Below are 17,574 nucleotides of genomic sequence, written 5' to 3'. Positions count from 1 at the left end.
TGGATGCTGTGGGTATAAGAAGGAAAGGATGCCATGGGGGCAGGATATTGACTTTGCTTGGGGTAATTTCCCATGTCTCACTCAGACACACCAATTGTTAGGCTACCTCTCTCAGCAGCCGTGTGTCTTTCCCTTTTCTGTCTGTTTGATCTCCCACTGTGTCCATCTCCCTGTCTGACTGTCTGTCTCTCCCTCTGTCCTGCTCTCTTTTTCCTGTCTTGGTCTCTCATCCTGTCTCTCTCTTTCTGTCGTTCTGATGTAGATTTATGATGGGGGGGTTGTCTGTCTGGCTGTATCCGTCATGAGGCAGGCTGTTGGGCTGGTGTCTGACTCAGTGGGGAGAAACACCATACCTGCATTAGCATTGGGGGGTAGAATAGTTGTGCAGGGTTAGGGAGTGCAGCTGAATGGCCCTGGGGCAGGCAAGGTAAACCTGCATACCTCCTTCACTTTTTAATTACAACCCCATACCGCAACAGGGTAGCCTAGTGGTTAGAGCGTTGGACTAGTAACCGGAATCTGTCGTTCTGCCCCTGAACAGGCAGTTAACCCACTAGGCCGTAATTGGAAATAAGAATTTGTTCTTAACTGACTTGCCTAGTTAAATAAAGGTAACAAATATTTATATATATATAAATAAATTAAAAAAACAGCCAAAAACCACTGTCTGTTCATTCAACTGCTGTCCAAAACCCTGTGTCCACTCCACATTGACCCTGGCAAGTGGCAATCCCAAACACACCACTCACACACTTCCCAAATGTGGAGACAGCAGCCCATTACTTTTTTTGGTAGGCGAAATCCAAAGCCAGGGAAAAATCCAAAGGAAAAATAGATTCTGGCATCTGATCTTAAAGCAGGATGTCGTGTCCTGATGTGTCACACCTCGTGAAATATAGTGGAGAACATGATTAGATTATTCTGAAAATATTCTAGCCATATTTATGCCAGGGTGGGAACTCCTCATGCGGGATATGTGGAAAGTCTGTGTGTCTGTCTGCAGTGCTTGCCTGTGTGAATGTGGATCTGTGGCTGGATGGATGACTATTGTGCATCAAGCCTATGTGTATTGTGTATGTGTGTGTTGGTTCCAGCGTAGCATAGTCCTGGCATTAGGACTAAAAGCTGCCTAGAGCTTTTTAAAACAATTATTGTATTAAGAGGTGGTGACATACCCAAGGAATGAAGGTGTTGACACAAAATTGCATGGTTGTGTTTTGACAGAACTGCATGGTTGTGTTTTGACAGAACTGCATGGTTGTGTTTCGACGGAACTGCATGGTTGTGTTTCGACGGAACTGCATGGTTGTGTTTCGACGGAACTGCATGGTTATGTTTCGACGGAACTGCATGGTTATGTTTTGACGGAACTGCATGGTTGTGTTTTGACGGAACTGCATGGTTGTGTTTTGACGGAACTGCATGGTTGTGTTTTGACGGAACTGCATGGTTGTGTTTTGACGGAACTGCATGGTTGTGTTTTGACGGAACTGCATGGTTGTGTTTTGACGGAACTGCATGGTTGTGTTTTGACGGAACTGCATGGTTGTGTTTTGACGGAACTGCATGGTTGTGTTTTGACGGAACTGCATGGTTGTGTTTTGACGGAACTGCATGGTTGTGTTTTGACGGAACTGCATGGTTGTGTTTTGACGGAACTGCATGGTTGTGTTTTGACGGAACTGCATGGTTGTGTTTTGACGGAACTGAATGGTTGTGTTTTGACGGCATGGTTGTGTTTTGACTGCATGGTTGTGTTTTGACGGAACTGCATGGTTGTGTTTTGACGGAACTGCATGGTTGTGTTTTGACGGAACTGCATGGTTGTGTTTTGACGGAACTGCATGGTTGTGTTTTGACGGAACTGCATGGTTGTGTTTCGACGGAACTGCATGGTTATGTTTTGATGGAACCGTCTCCCACAACACACAATAATATTGCTGCTGTGTGGCATCCTGCAAAGGTTGGCTAGATGGTGGCTAGACATGATTGTGGGCACAGCCCTGACTTGCCCATGGTGTAGGAAGGATAACCATTGGGCTGAGGCGTACCATCTCTGTTTTAGTTCTACACACGATACCCCATAATGACAAAGTAAAGAAAGTGATGTTTTTGTAAATGTATTAGGGGAATGAATATTTATGTAAATTAGATATTTCTTTACTTCATTTCTAAGTCAATACTTTGTACAAGCATCTTACAGCTATGAGTCTTTCTGGCTAAGTGTTCATTTATGCTTGATCCGAAAATGTGGTCTGAGGCTCCGTATGGAGGGTGTGCCGCAATTGCGTAGCCTCCGGAGGCATGCAGAGGCCTAATTTCAGCTCGGTACTGCATTGCCGTAAGCCTCCCAAATTTTGTAACAATGCGGAGGGCTCCGTATAGCCCCACATTGGCATGATTGGTTGACAACTTCCTTCATAACAACTCTGCACTGTTCCCAGAAACGCAATAAGAATGACTGACCTGACTTCACCATAAATGCTGCACGGCCAATGCAGACGTCGAATTGACCGTGCAACACCTTGAAGTCTTAGAGCTATCAGAGTGGGAAATGAACTTTTTGGTCCACATGCCAAACATAGCACGTGAACAAAACTATGTAACTTGCCAAGAAACATGAGGACAAAGTCACACTTTAGTAGCCTTGTCAATTTGACTTTGGATTTTTTTTAAACGGTTCCCAAATGCTCTATGTGACCACCTGCCAACGTGGCTAGAGAAATATACATTCTTAATTTCCAACCCTGCTGATCATTGCTAGACAACCATTTTCAAGTCTTGCCATAGATTTTCAAGTTGATTTAAGTCAAAACTAGCTTGGCCACTCAGGAACGTTCACTGACTTCTTGGTAAGCAACTCCTGCTGAGAGGTGAATTAATCTCGCAATATCTGTTGGAAAACAGACTGAACCAGGTTTTCCTCTCGGATTTTGCCTGTGCTTAGCTCCATTACAATAATTATTTTATTGTGGAAAAACTCCCCATTCCTTAGCGATTACAAGCATACCCATAATATTATGCTGCCACCACTATACTGAGTACCACTCTCCATATTTTAAAGCAATGTTCTATTGGATTTGCCACAAACACAACACTTTGTATTCAGGATAAATAGTTTATCCACATTTTTTGCAGTATTACTTGAGTGTCTTATTGCAAACAGGATGCATATTTTTGGAATAATTGTATACTGTACAGGCTTTCTTCTTTTTAATCCATCAATAAGGTTAGTATTGTGGAGTAACTACAATGTTGTTGATCTGTTCTCAGTTTTCCCTTGTCACAGCCATTAAACTCTGTTTTAAAGTCACCATTGGCCTCATGGTGATATCTCTGAGCGATTTCCTTTCTCTTCTGCAACTGTGTTAGGATGGATGCCTGTATCTTTGTAGTGACTGAGTGTATTGATACACTATCCAAAGTGTAATTAATAACTTCATCATGCTGAAAGGGATATTCAATGTCTGCCAATAGGTGCCTTTCTTTGCGAGGCATTGGAAAACCTCCCTGGCTTTGTGGTTGAATCTGTGTTTGATATTCACTGCTCGACTGAGGGACCTTACCATTATCTGTATGTGTGGGGTACAGAGATGATGTCGTCATTCAAAAATCATGTTAAACATGTCCATGCAACTTATTATGTGACTTGTTAAGTACATGTTTATTCTGGAACTTTAGGCTTGCCATAACAAAGGGGTTGAATTCACATTAACCCAAGACATTTCAGATTTTAATTTATAATTCATATGTTAAAAAATATGAAAAACAACTCCACTTTGACATTGAGGTGTTATGTGATGACAATCTAAATGGAATGCATTTTAAATTCCAGCAGTAACACAACAAAATGTGGAAAAAGTCGAGGGGTTTGAATACTTTCTAAAGGCACTGTAGGAAAAATAGGTCAAATGACCTATCTTATAGGTTAAATTAACAGAGGCCAGCAAGTTCATAGTGACTGTTTATTAGGATCCCCATTAACTTTTGCAGCAGCAACTCCTCCTGGGGTCCATGAAAAACACAAAACATGACAAGTGCAGGGTTAGGGAGTGAAGCTGAATGACCCTGGGGCAGGCAAGGAGAACCTGCATACCTCCTTTACTTTTGAATTACAACCCACTTCCCCAAATACACCCCCATACCGCATCACCACAGCACACAAAAACCACTGTCCGTCCGTCCAACCGCTGTCCAAACTCTGTGTCCACTCCACATTGACCCTGATGGCCTTGAGATAGAAGCTGTTTTTCAGTCTCTCGGTCCCAGCTTTGATGCACCTGTACTGACCTCGCCTTCTGGATGATAGCGGGGTGAACAGGCAGTGGCTCGGGTGGTTGTTGTCCTTGATGATCTTTATGGCAATCCCAAACACACCCCTTACACAATATGGAGACAGCACCCAATTACTTTTTTGGTAGGCTAAATCCAAAGCCAGGAAAATAAACATATATTCTGGCATCTGATCTTAAAGCGGAAAGTCATGTCCTGATGTGTCACACCTTGTGAAATATAGTGGAGAACATGATTTAGATTATTCTGAAAATATTCTAGCCATGTTCATGCCAGGGTGGGAACTCCTCATACGGAATATGTGGAGTGTGTGTGTGTGCAGTGCTTGCCTGTGGGTATGTGGCTGGATGGATGCCTATTTTGCATCAAGCCTATGTGTTATATGTATTGCGTATATGTGTGTGTACGTGTTGGTTCCAGCGTAGCATAGTACTGGGGTCAGGGCTAAAACCTACCTGGAGCGTTTTAAAACAATTATTGTATTAAGAGGTGGTGACATACCCAAGGAATGAAGAAGGTGTCGACACAGAACTGCATGGTTATGTTTTTCTCAGATGATGAAACAGTCTCCCACATAACATTGCTGCTGTGTGGCATCCAGAAAAGGTAGGCTAGATGGTTGCTAGAAATGGTTGTGGACACGGCCTTGACTTGCCCATGGTGTAGGAAGGATACCAATTGGGCTGAGGCTTACCATATCTGTTTTAAGGGTAACCAGTTGAGGTTCGCACAGGATGACGTTAGTGGTTCCCCTTGTTGGTTAGTCTTCTCTTTTGTGGTCAGTATTTTCCAAGCAGATAAGTAGCTCTTATAGTATCTAGAGCAGGGATCAACTCGATACAGCTGCGGGACAATTTTTTTTCTTGACTGGACACTTCAGGGTCCAGGAACATAATTACAAATAATTTGTAGACTGCAAATTGACCGCAACAAGACCAAAGATATATTTGACTGAAACATAATTTTAAACCTGCTTACATTTGTATACGATCACATACGAAAATGATTTGCGTCTACAGACAGTGAGTCAAGTTAGCTATTTAAAACAGGCAGACGGGGCATCGAGACATTCAGCAATCGAGGCATTCAGTTACTGTTCGCTTGAACATTAGAAAGGCTAAACGAGTGACCTTAGCGACTTCGAGCTCTGTATGCTCGTCAGTGCCAAGCATGCCGGTTCCAGTATCTCACGCATGACAGTGTCTAGGGTTTACTGAGAATGGTGCGACAAACAAAAAAACATCCAGTCAGCGGCAGTCTTGTGGGAAAAAAACATAACAAGCGGGCTACAAACAGGCAATTAACGGCACAGTACAACATTGGTGTGCAGAACGGCATCTCAGAATGCAAATCAAATCAAATTTGATTTGTCACATACACATGGTTAGCAGATGTTAATGCGAGTGTAGCGAAATGCTTGTGCTTCTAGTTCCGACAATGCAGTAATAGCTAACAATTCCAAAACTACTACCTTATAGACACAAGTGTAAGGGGATAAAGAATATGTACATAAAGATATATTTTAATTTTACCTTTATTTAACCAGGCAAGTCAGTTAAGAACATATTCTTATTTTCAATGACAGCCTGGGAACAGTGGGTTAACTGCCTGTTCAGGGGCAGAACGACAGATTTGTACCTTGTCAGCTCGGGGGTTTGAACTCGCAACCTTCCAGTTACTAGTCCAATGCTCTAACCACTAGGCTACTCTGCTTCTGAATGAGTGATGGTACAGAGCGGCATAGGCAAGATACAGTAGATGGTATTGAGTGCAGTGTATATACATATGAGATGAGTATGTAAACAAAGTGGCATAGTTAAAGTGGCTAGTGATACATGTATTACATAAAGATGCAGTAGATGATATAGAGTACAGTATATACATATATACATATGAGATGAATAATGTAGGGTATGTAACATTATATTAGGTAGCATTGTTTAAAGTGGCTAGTGATATTTTACATCATTTCCCATCAATTCTCATTATTAAAGTGGCTGGAGTTGAGTCAGTGTGTTGGCAGCAGCCACTCAATGTTCGTGATGGCTGTTTAACAGTCTGATGGCCTTGAGATAGAAGCTGTTTTTCAGTCTCTCGGTCCCAGCTTTGATGCACCTGTACTGACCTCGCCTTCTGGATGAACAGGCAGTGGCTCGGGTGGTTGTTGTCCTTGATCTTTATGGCCTTCCTTTGACATCGGGTGCCCTTGTCAGGGATGGGCTATTGCAGCAGACGACCACACCGGGTTTCACTCCAATCAGCTAAAAGCAAGAAGAAGCGGCTCCAGTGGGCACACAATCACCAAGATTTATCAACTAAGGAGTGGAAAAACATTGCCTGGTCAAACAAATCCTGGTTTCTGTTGCATCATGCTGATGGCAGAGTCAGGATTTAGTGTAAGCAGCAGAGTCCATGGCCCCATCATGCCTGGTGTCAATGGTACAGGCTGGTATAATGGTGTGGGGAATGTTTTCCTGGCAAACGTTAGGTCCCTTGATACCAATTTAGCAACTTTTCCATGCCCCGACTAATTCAGGTTGTTCTGGAGGCAAAAGGTGGTCCAACCCGGTACTATTTTGTTGTACCTAATAAACTGTCCACTGAGTGTATGTCTCTCTTATGCGTGGGAATACGTTGGAGCATATATCCAAAATTAAAATCACTTGGAGCTGATGTGTTGGTAGTTTTAGTCTCATGTGTAACAATAAAAATATTGCAGGGGCAAATAAAATCACCTGAGGGCCAAATTTGGCCCGTCGGACGCCAGTTGGGGAACCCTGATCTAGAGCAGGATTTCCCAAAGTTGGTAATGGGGCCCCCCCAGGGTGAACATTTTGGTTTTTGCCCTAGCACTACACAGCTGATTCAAATAACCAACTCATCATGTTTTGATTCGTTGAATCACCTGCAGTGCTAGGGTAATAACCAAAATGTTCACCCAGGTGGGGCCCCCAAGACCGACTTTGGGAAACCCTGATCTAGAGTGTTTGATATTCATGTACACTGAGTATACCAAACATTAGGAACACTTCCTTAACATTGAGTTGCACAGCTGGCCCATGTTTACTCCAATGCTTCCCAAAGTTGTGTAAAGTTGGCTGGAGGGCTTTTGCGTGGTGGACCATTCTTGATACACACGGGAAACTGTTGAGTGTGAATCCAGCAGCGCTGCAGTTCTTGACAGAAACCTTGTGTGCTTTGCACCTACTATCATACCCCGTTCAAAGGCAAGTAAATATTTTATTTTGCCCATTCACCCTCTGAATGGCACACAATCCATGTCTCAATTGTCTCAAGGCTAGCAAATCCTTCTTAAACCTGTCTCTCCTCCCCATAATCTACACTGATTGAAGTGGATTTATCAAGGGACATCAATAAGGGATCATAGCTTTCATCTGGATTATCCTGGCCAGTCTATTCTGGGAAGTAATTCTTAATGTTTTGTATACTGTGTATACAGTGCCTTACGAAAGTATTCGGCCCCCTTGAACTTTGCGTCCTTTTGACACATTTCAGGCTTCAAATATAAAGATATAAAACTGTATTTTTTTGTGAAGAATCAACAACAAGTGGGACACAATCATGAAGTGGAACGACATTTATAGGATATTTCAAACTTTTTTAACATATCAAAAACTGAAAAATTGGGCGTGCAAAATTATTCAGCCCCCTTAAGTTAATACTTTGTAGCGCCACCTTTTGCTGCGATTACAGCTGTAAGTCGCTTGTTGTATGTCTCTATCAGTTTTGCACATCGAGAGACTGACATTTTTTTCCATTCTTCCTTGCAAAACAGCTCGAGCTCAGTGAGGTTGGATGGAGAGCATTTGTGAACAGCAGTTTTCAGTTCTTTCCACAGATTCTCAAATGGATTCAGGTCTGGACTTTGACTTGGCCATTCTAACACCTGGATATGTTTATTTTTCAACCATTCCATTGTAGATTTTGCTTTATGTTTTGGATCATTGTCTTGTTGGAAGACAAATCTCCATCCCAGTCTCAGGTCTTTTGCAGACTCCATCAGGTTTTCTTCCAGAATGTGTCAGGACCCAGTTACGAACCCGGGTCTCCGGAGTGAGAAACAGTCACTTAACCAACTGAGCCACGAATAGTCGGCAGAACCCAGAAGATGAGGCAGACACAGCAGTACTTGAGACGGTTAATGAAGTAATAAAGTGAAGTCCTTCAGGAAAACATGTAACTCCACATAACGTTTTGCATTGTTGCCAAAAAGTTCAATTTTGGTTTCATCTGACCAGAGCACCTTCTTCCACATGTTTTGTGTGTCTCCCAGGTGGCTTGAGGCAAACTTTAAACAACACTTTTTATGGATATCTTTAAGAAATGGCTTTCTTCTTGCCACTCTTCCATAAAGGCCAGATTTGTGCAATATACGACTGATTGTTGTCCTATGGACAGAGTCTCCCACCTCAGCTGTAGATCTCTGCAGTTCATCCAGAGTGATCATGGGCCTCTTGGCTGCATCTCTGATCAGTCTTCTCCTTGTATGAGCTGAAAGTTTAGAGGGACGGCCAGGTCTTGGTAGATTTGCAGTGGTCTGATACTCCTTCCATTTCAATATTATCGCTTGCACAAGTGCTCCTTGGGCTGTTTAAAGCTTGGGAAATCTTTTTGTATCCAAATCCGGCTTTAAACTTCTTCACAACAGTATCTCGGACCTGCCTGGTGTGTTCCATGTTCTTCATGATGCTCTCTGCGCTTTTAACGGACCTCTGAGACTATCACAGTGCAGGTGCATTTATACGGAGACTTGATTACACACAGGTGGATTGTATTTATCATCATTAGTCATTTAGGTCAACATTGGATCATTCAGAGATCCTCAATGAACTTCTGGAGAGAGTTTGCTGCACTGAAAGTAAAGGTGCTGAATAATTTTGCACGCCCAATTTTTCAGTTTTTGAATTGTTAAAAGAGTTTGAAATATCCAATAAATATCATTCCACTTCATGATTGTGTCCCACTTGTTGTTGATTCTTCACAAAAAAATAGTTTTATATATTTATGTTTGATGCCTGAAATGTGGCAAAAGGTCGCAAAGTTCAAGGGGGCCTAATACTTTCGCAAGGCACTGTATCTACAGCTCTATTAGCCATTCAGTTAAAAGCAGTAAAATCTGCTATTGAGGCCAGTAGGTTGATATTAACCATTTATTTGGGTCCCCATTTAGCTTTTGCAGAAGCAGCAGCCACTCTTCCTGGGGGTCCACAAAAAAACACAAGACAAAATACTGAATGATATACAAACTATGCAACCAAAAAAATTGTGGGTGTTTGCGTGTGTCCCCTCAGTCCCCACTTTTCTTTTATTGTTTTTTAAGGAACATCCTTTTATAAGAGACACATCTTCACAACAACTGTGTCAATATGACTTGCTGACGATAAATGAAAATCTAATGTTATACCTAGTTTAGCTTCCTCAATTTGCTCAATAGTCACACCCTTGATGTACTCCAGTTGAGGTTTAGGTCTTAGAGAATGTTTTGAACCAAATACAAGGCTTTTAGTTTTAGATGTATTGATTTTTCATCACCCATTCTGATACTGACTGTAACTCCTTATTTAGAATTTCAGTGAGCTCACCGGCTTTGGGTGCTGACATGTAGAGTGTGGACTCATCTGCATACATAGTCATTCTAGCTTTGTGTATGACCAATGGCAAATCATTTGTAAAAATAGAGAAGTAATGGCCCAAGGCAACTGTCTTGAGGGACACCGCACTGTACATATCTGATGTTAGAGAAGCTTCCATTTGAAGAACGCTCTCTGGGTTCTATTGGATAAATAACTCTCCAACCATGTGATAGCAGGTTATGTAAAGCAATAGCAAGTGATCATTTATGATCAATAACATCGAAGGCTGCACTGAAATCTAACAATACAGCTCCAACTATCATCTTATTATCCATTTATTTTAACGAATCATCCGTCATCTGAGTCAGTGCAGTACAAGTTGAGTGCCCTTCTCTATATATGCATGCTGAAAGTCAGTACTTGACTTATTTTCTGAAAAATAGCATTGTATTTAGTCAAACATAATCCAACCATCAGTTTACTAAGAAAGGGCAGTAAACTGATAGGGCGGATGTTGGAGCCAGCAAAGGATGCTTTACTATTTTTAGGCAGAATTACTTTACCTTTCTTCCTCACCGGTGGACACACGCCCTCCTTTAGGCTTTGGTTAAAGATATAGCAAATAGGGGTAGCAATACAGTCTGCTACCATTCTCAGTAGTTTCCCATCAAGGTTGTCTATACCTGATGGCTTATCATTATTGATGGATAACAATAGGTTTTACACCTCTCCCACACGAACTTGACCAAATTCAAAACAGTAATCCTTCTTTCATTATTAGATCTTTCATACAAAAATATGATGGTTCAATGTTATCATTTCACTTCTCAGAAATAGTAATTGAAAAGATTGGCAATATTAAAAGGTTTTGTTATAAATGATCCATGAATGATGGAGATGAATTGTGTTTTCTGCCCATGATATGATTTAAGGTACTCTAAAGTATTTTTATTTTTGTTAAGTTTAGTCACATTTCTCAATTTACATTGTCAACCAATCAGTTGAGCTTGTTTGCCACCTCTTTTGCATAATTTATTTGAACCATACAATTCATCATCAATCCAGGGGCCTCTAACAGTTCTTACAGTTTCTTAACAGGTGTGTACTTGGCAACAATTGTCATGAATAATTTTACAAATACTTCAAGTGCTGCATCTGGATTCACTTCCTCATACATTATCAGACCAACATAAATGTTTTATATCTTCAACAAAAGAATCCTGAGAACATATTTTGCATGATCTCTTATAAATTACTTTAGGCCCAACATTTGGCACTTTGTCTAAAACATACTGTTTTACTCATTTAAAATGTATATACCCCATGCCACTCCGACATTGCTCATCCTAATATTTACATAGTTCATAATTCCATTATTTGACTTTTACATTTGTGTGTGTGTTGCTGTGAATTGTTAGGTACTACTGCACTGTTGGAGTTAGGAATTGGATTACGATGGCGCCGGAGGGTAGGGCATCCGTCTGATGTTGCTGCTACCGTCCCTTATGTCCGAAAAGAGCTTCTGGACATCAGAGCTGCAAATGCTCACCTCAAACTGGACGAAGAGTTCTTCAATGAGTCAGACTGGAGGGATGCACTACTACAGACACCCGACCAGGCCCAGATCCCCGTGATTCACTGGAGAAGGAAACTGAGATTTTGTTGAAAAATGTCAGGGTGCCTTGTGAGGATCAGGCGACGAGTGGCTATTCTGCCCGTGCCTTCTGTCCTGCTAGCTAATGTTCAATCACTGGAAAATAAATGGGATGAGCTGAAAGCACGTATATCCTACCAACGGAACATTAAAAACTGCAATACCTTATGTTTCACCGAGTAGTGGCTGAATGACGACTTTAACCACATATAGCTGGCGGGTTATACACTCCATCAACAAAACAGCAGCCTCAGGTAAGAAATGGGCAGGGGCCTATGCATAAATGTGAACAACAGCTGGTGCATAATATCTATGGAAGTATTGAGGTTTTGCTCACCTGAGGTAGAGTATCTCATGATAAGCTGTAGACCACACTATCTACAGAGAGTTTTCATCTGTATTTTTCGTAGCTGTCTACATACCACCATAGACCAATGCTGGCACTAAAACCGCACTCAGTGAGCTGTATACCTCCATAAGGAAACAGGAAAATGCTCATCCAGAGGCGGCGCTCCTAGTGGCCGGAGACTTTAATGCAGGGAAACTTAAATTGTTTTTACCGAATTTCTATCAGCATGTTGAATGTGCACCAGAGGAGAAAAAAATTCTAGACCACCTTTACTCTACACACAGAGGCGTGTACATATCTCTCCCTCGCCCTGGCAAATCTGACCATAATTCTATCCTCCTGATTCCTACTTACAAGCAAATATTAAAGCAGGAAGCACCAGTGACTCGTTCTATAAAAAAGGGGTCAGATGAAGCAGATGCTAAACTACAGGACTGCTTTGCTAGCACAAACTGGAATATGTTCCGGGATTCTTCCAATAGAATTGAGAATTACACCACATCAGTCACTGGCTTCATCAATAACTGCATCGAGGATGTCGTCCCCACAGTGACTGTACGTACATACCCCAACCAGAAGCCATGGCTTACAGGTAACATTCACACTGAGCAAAAGGGTAGAGGTGCCACTTTCAAGGAGCGGGGCTCTAACCCGGAAGCTTATAAGAAATCCTGCTATGCCCTCCAACGAACCACCAAACAGGCAAAGTGTCAATGCAGGACTAAGATCAAATCGTACTACACCAGCTCCGATGCTCGTCAGATGTAGCAGGACTTGCAAACTATTACAGACTACAAAGGAAAGCACAACCGAGAGCTGCCCTTTGACACGAGCCTACCAGACAAGCTAAATAACGTCTATGCTCACTTCAAGCCAAGTAACACTGAAACATGCATGAGAGCATTAGCTGTTCCGGACAACTGTGTAATCATCGCAGCCGATGTGAGTAAGACCTTCAAACAGGTCAACATTCACAAGGCTGCAGGGCCAGACGGATTAACAGGGCGTGTACTCCGAGCATGTGCTGACCTACTGGCAAGTGTCTTCACTGACATTTTCAACCTCTCCCTGTCCGAGTCTGTAATACCAACATGTTTCAAGCAGACCATCATAGTCCATGTGCCCAAGAAGACTAAGGTAATCTGCCTAAATGACTACCGACCCGTAGCACTCACGTCTGTAGCCATGAAGTGCTTTGAAAGGCTGGTCATGGCTCACATCAACACCATTATCCCAGAAACCCTGACCCACTCCAATTTACATACCGCACCAACAGATCCACAGATGATGGAATCTCTATTGCACTCCACACTGCCCTTTCACACCTGGACAAAAGGAACACCTATGTGAGAATGCTATTCATTGACTACACCTCAGTGTTCAACACCATAGTCCCCTCAAAGCTCATCACTAAGCTAAGGACCCTGGGACTAAACGCCTCCCTCTGCAACTGGATCCTGGACTTCCTGATGGGCCGCCCCCAGGAGGTAAGGGTAGGTAACAACACATCCGCCACGCTGATCCTCAACATGGGGGCCCCTCAGGGGTGCGTCCTCAGCCCCCTCCTATACTCCCGGTTCACTCATGACTGCACGGCCAGACACGACTCCAACACCATCATTAAGTTTGCTGATGACACAACAGTGAGCCTTACAACAGTAAGCCTGATCACTGACAACTATGAACAGGGCAGAGGTCAGAGACCTGGCCGTGTGGTGCCAGGACAACAACCTCTCCCTCAACATGATCAAGACAAAGGAGATGATTGTGGACTACAGGAAAATGAGGACCGAGCACGCCCCCATTCTCATCGACGGGGCTGCAGTGGATCAGGTTGAGAGCTTTAAGTTCCTTGGCGTCCACATCACCAACACACTAACATGGTCCAAGTACACCAAGACAGTCGTGAAGAGGGCACGACAAAACTTATTCCCCCTCAGGAGGCTGAAAAGATTTGGCATGGGTCTTCAGATTCTCGAAATGTTTTACAGCTACATGTACATATTACCTCAATTACCTCGACACCAATGCTCCTGCACATTGACATTGACTCTGTACCGTTTTGTTTTCTTCTCCTCACCTGGAATTATAGCAGCTAACGACCCCTGAACGCACAGCCTGCTAGCTATCTAAAGTACATTGGACTGCTGGCTTAAGAGGCCCTTCGGACATATTTCTTCGGCCACTAAACATATTTTACCAATTGGCCTGGTTTACCACACGGAGCCCTGCTGGTCCGTCCGCTGATGTAACTGCACGAAGGGGCCACAACAGACTTTCCTCCGTCGTGTCATCCCTCTAAGGCCTTTCTGTTAGCCTGCTAGTCCCGTGCCGCTAGCTGCCTGAAGCCACGCACTGGACTTGTATGATCACCCGGCTACGCATGCCTTTCCCTAACATCACAATGCCGTGTCGATTGCTGTTCTGGTTTGTAACTATTGTTTTATTTCAGCAACCTCTAGCACTCAACATGCCTCGGCTAACAATTTAGTTCCATCTCCCACACACGCAGTGACATCACCTGGTTTAAATGCTATTTCTAGAGACAATATCTCTTTCATTTTCACTATATGCACAGGTTTACCCCCACTGTATTCACATCCTACTATACCTTTGTCTGTACATTATGCCTTGAATATATTCTACCGTGCCCAGAAATCTGCTCCTTTTACTCTCTGTTCTGAACGTACTAGGCATCCAGTTCTGTTAGCCTTTAGCCGTACCCTTATCCTACTCCTCCTCTGTTCCTCTGGTGATGTAGAGGTTAATCCAGGTCCTGCAGTGTCAACCTCCATTCCCATCCCTCAGGCTCTCTCATTTGTTGACTTCTGCAACCGTAAAAGCCTTGGTTTCATGCATGTTAACATTAGAAGCCTCCTCCCTAAGTGTGTTTTATTCACTGCCCTAGCACACTCCACCAATCCGGATGTCCGATCCGTGTCTGAATCCTGGCTTAGGAAGACCACCAAAAACCTTGAAATTTCCATTCCTAACTATAACATTTTCAGACAAGATAGAACTGCCAAAGGGGGCGGTGTTGCAATTTACTGCAAAGATAACCTGCAGAGTTCTGTCTTAGTATCCAGGTCTGTACCCAAACAATTTGAGCTTCTACTTCTAAAACTTAACCTTTCCAGAAACAAGTCTCTCACCGTTGCCGCTTGCTATAGACCACCCTCTGCCCCCAGCTGTGCCCTCGACACCATATGTGAATTGATTGCTCCCCATCTATCTTCTGAGCTCGTGCTGCTAGGTGACCTAAACTGGGACATGCTTAACACCCCGGCCATCCTTCAATCTAAGCTTGATGCCCTCAATCTCACACAATTTATCAATGAACCTACCAGATATAACCCCAAATCTGTAAACGGGGGCACCCTCATAGATATCATCCTAACTAACTCACCCTCCAAATACACCTCTGCTGTTTTCAACCAGGATCTCAGCGATCACTGCATCCGTAATGGGTCTGCGAGCAAACGACCACCCCTCATCACTGTCAAACGCTCCCTAAAACACTTCTGCGAGCAGGCCTTTCTAATTGACCTGGCCGGGGTATCCTGGAATGACATGAACCTCATCCCAACAGTAGAGGATGCCTGGTTATTCTTTAAAAGTGCCTTCCTCACCATCTTATATAGGCATGCCTCGTTCAAGAAATGTAGAACCAGGAATAGATATAGCCCTTGGTTCACTCCAGACCTGTCTGCCCTTGACCAGCACAAAAACATCCTGTGGCGTTCTGCATTAGCATCGAATAGCCCCCGTGATATGTAACTTTCAGGGAAGTTGAACAAATATACACAGGCAGTTAGGAAAGCTAAGGCTAGCTTTTTTAAACAGAAATGTGCATCCTGCAGTACAAACTCAAAAAAGTTCTGGGACACTGTAAAGTCCATGGAGAATAAGAGCACCTCCTCCCAGTTACCCACTGCTCTGAGGCTAGGAAACACTGTTACAACCGACAAATCCACTATAATTGAGAATTTCAATAAGCATTTTTCTACAGCTGGCCATGCTTTCCACCTAGCTACCCCTACCTGGCACCCTCCACAGCATCCCACCCAAGCCCCCACCATTTCTCCTCCACCCATATCCAGATAGCCGATGTTCTGAAAGAGCTGCAAAATCTGGACCCATACAAATCAGCCGGGCTAGACAATCTAGACCTTCTCTTTCTAAAAGTATCTGCCGAAATTGTTGCAACCCCGATTACTAGCCTGTTCAACGTCTTTCGTATCGTCTGAGATTCCCAAAGATTGGAAAGCTGCCGCGGTCATCCCCCTCTTCAAAGGGCGAGACACTCTAGATCCAAACTGCTACAGACCTATATCTATCCTACTCTGCATCTCTAAGGTCTTCGAAACAAACAGATTACTGACCATTTTTTTAATCACATCGTACCTTCTCCGCTATGTAATCTGGTTTCCGAGATGGTCATGGGTGCACCTCAGCCACCCTCAAGGTCCTTAACGATATCATAACCGCCATCGATAAGAGACAGTACTGTGCAGCTGTATTCATTGACCTGGCCAAGGCATTCGACTCTGTCAATCACCACATTCTTATTGGCAGACTCAACAGCTTTGGTTTCTCAAATGATTGCCTCACCTGGTTCACCAACTACTTATCTGATAGAGTTCAGTGTGTCAAATCGGAGGAACTGTTGTTAAATTCCCGGGGCGACTCTCTTCTCTGTATACATCAATGATGTCGCTCTTGCTGCTGGTGATTCTCTGATCCACCTCTACGCAGACGACACCATTCTGTATACTTCTGGCCCTTCTTTGGACACTGTGTTAACTAACCTCCAGACGAGCTTCAATTCTCCTTCCGTGGCCTCCAACTGCTCTTAAACGCAAATAAAACTAAATGCATGCTATTCAACCGATCATTGCCCGCACCTGCCCGCCCATCCAGCATCACTACTCTGGACGGCTCTGACTTAGAATATGTGGATAACTACAAATACCTAGGTGTCAGGTTAGCCTGTAAACTCTCCTTCCAGACTCACATTAAGCATCTCCAATCAAAAATTAAATCTAGAATCGGCTTCCTATTTCGCAACAAAGCTTCCTTCACTCATGCTGCCAAACATACCCTCGTAAAACTGACCATTCTACCGATCCTTGACTTCGGCGATGTCATCTATAAAATAGCCTCCAACACTCAGCAAACTGGATGTAGTCTATCACAGTGCCATCCGTTTTGCCACCAAAGCCCCATACACTACTCACCACTGCGACCTATACGCTCTCGTTCGCTGGCCCTCGCTTCATACCTGTCGCCAAACCCACTGGCTACAGGTTATCTACAAGTCTCTGCTCAGTAAAGCCCCGCCCTATCTCAGCTCACTGGTCACCATAGCAGCACCCACTCGTAGCACGCGCTCCAGCAGGTATATCTCACTGGTCACCCCCAAAGCCAATTCCTCCTTTGGTCGCCTTTCCTTCCAGTTCTCTGCTGCCACTGACTGGAACGAACTGCAAAAATCACTGAAGGTGGAGATTCCCATCTCCCTCACTAGCTTTAAGAACCAGCTGTCAGAGCAGCTCACAGATCACTGCACCTGTTCATAGCCCATCTGTATACAGCCCATCTATCGACCTCATCCCCATACTGAATTTATTTATTTTTCTCCTTTTGCACCACAGTATCTCTACTTGCACATCCATCTTTTGCAC

General features: G+C 43.5%; 1 protein-coding gene across 2 annotated transcripts in view; it reads left to right on the top strand.

Annotated features, from left to right (window-relative positions):
• The window catches only part of LOC118400360 (SPRY domain-containing protein 3-like), an 82,635-nt gene that overhangs the window by 38,932 nt on the left and 26,129 nt on the right, over positions 1 to 17,574 (top strand). Inside the window, exon 6 of one of the 2 annotated variants that reach the window (XM_035797151.2) lies at positions 6,507 to 7,029. The exons of the other annotated variant lie outside the window; for it this stretch is intronic. Coding sequence (XP_035653044.1) covers positions 6,507 to 6,824 — 318 coding nt within the window. The 3' untranslated portion in view covers positions 6,825 to 7,029. Of the gene's footprint in view, positions 1 to 6,506; positions 7,030 to 17,574 lie in introns of those variants that run through there. 2 annotated transcript variants of the gene reach the window in all.

Source organism: Oncorhynchus keta, chromosome 21 (assembly GCF_023373465.1).
Source record: "Oncorhynchus keta strain PuntledgeMale-10-30-2019 chromosome 21, Oket_V2, whole genome shotgun sequence".
NCBI classification, from domain to species: Eukaryota; Metazoa; Chordata; class Actinopteri; order Salmoniformes; family Salmonidae; genus Oncorhynchus; species Oncorhynchus keta.
The sequence above is the reverse complement of the archived record's forward strand: the minus strand, read 5'-3'. Positions and strand labels throughout refer to the sequence as shown.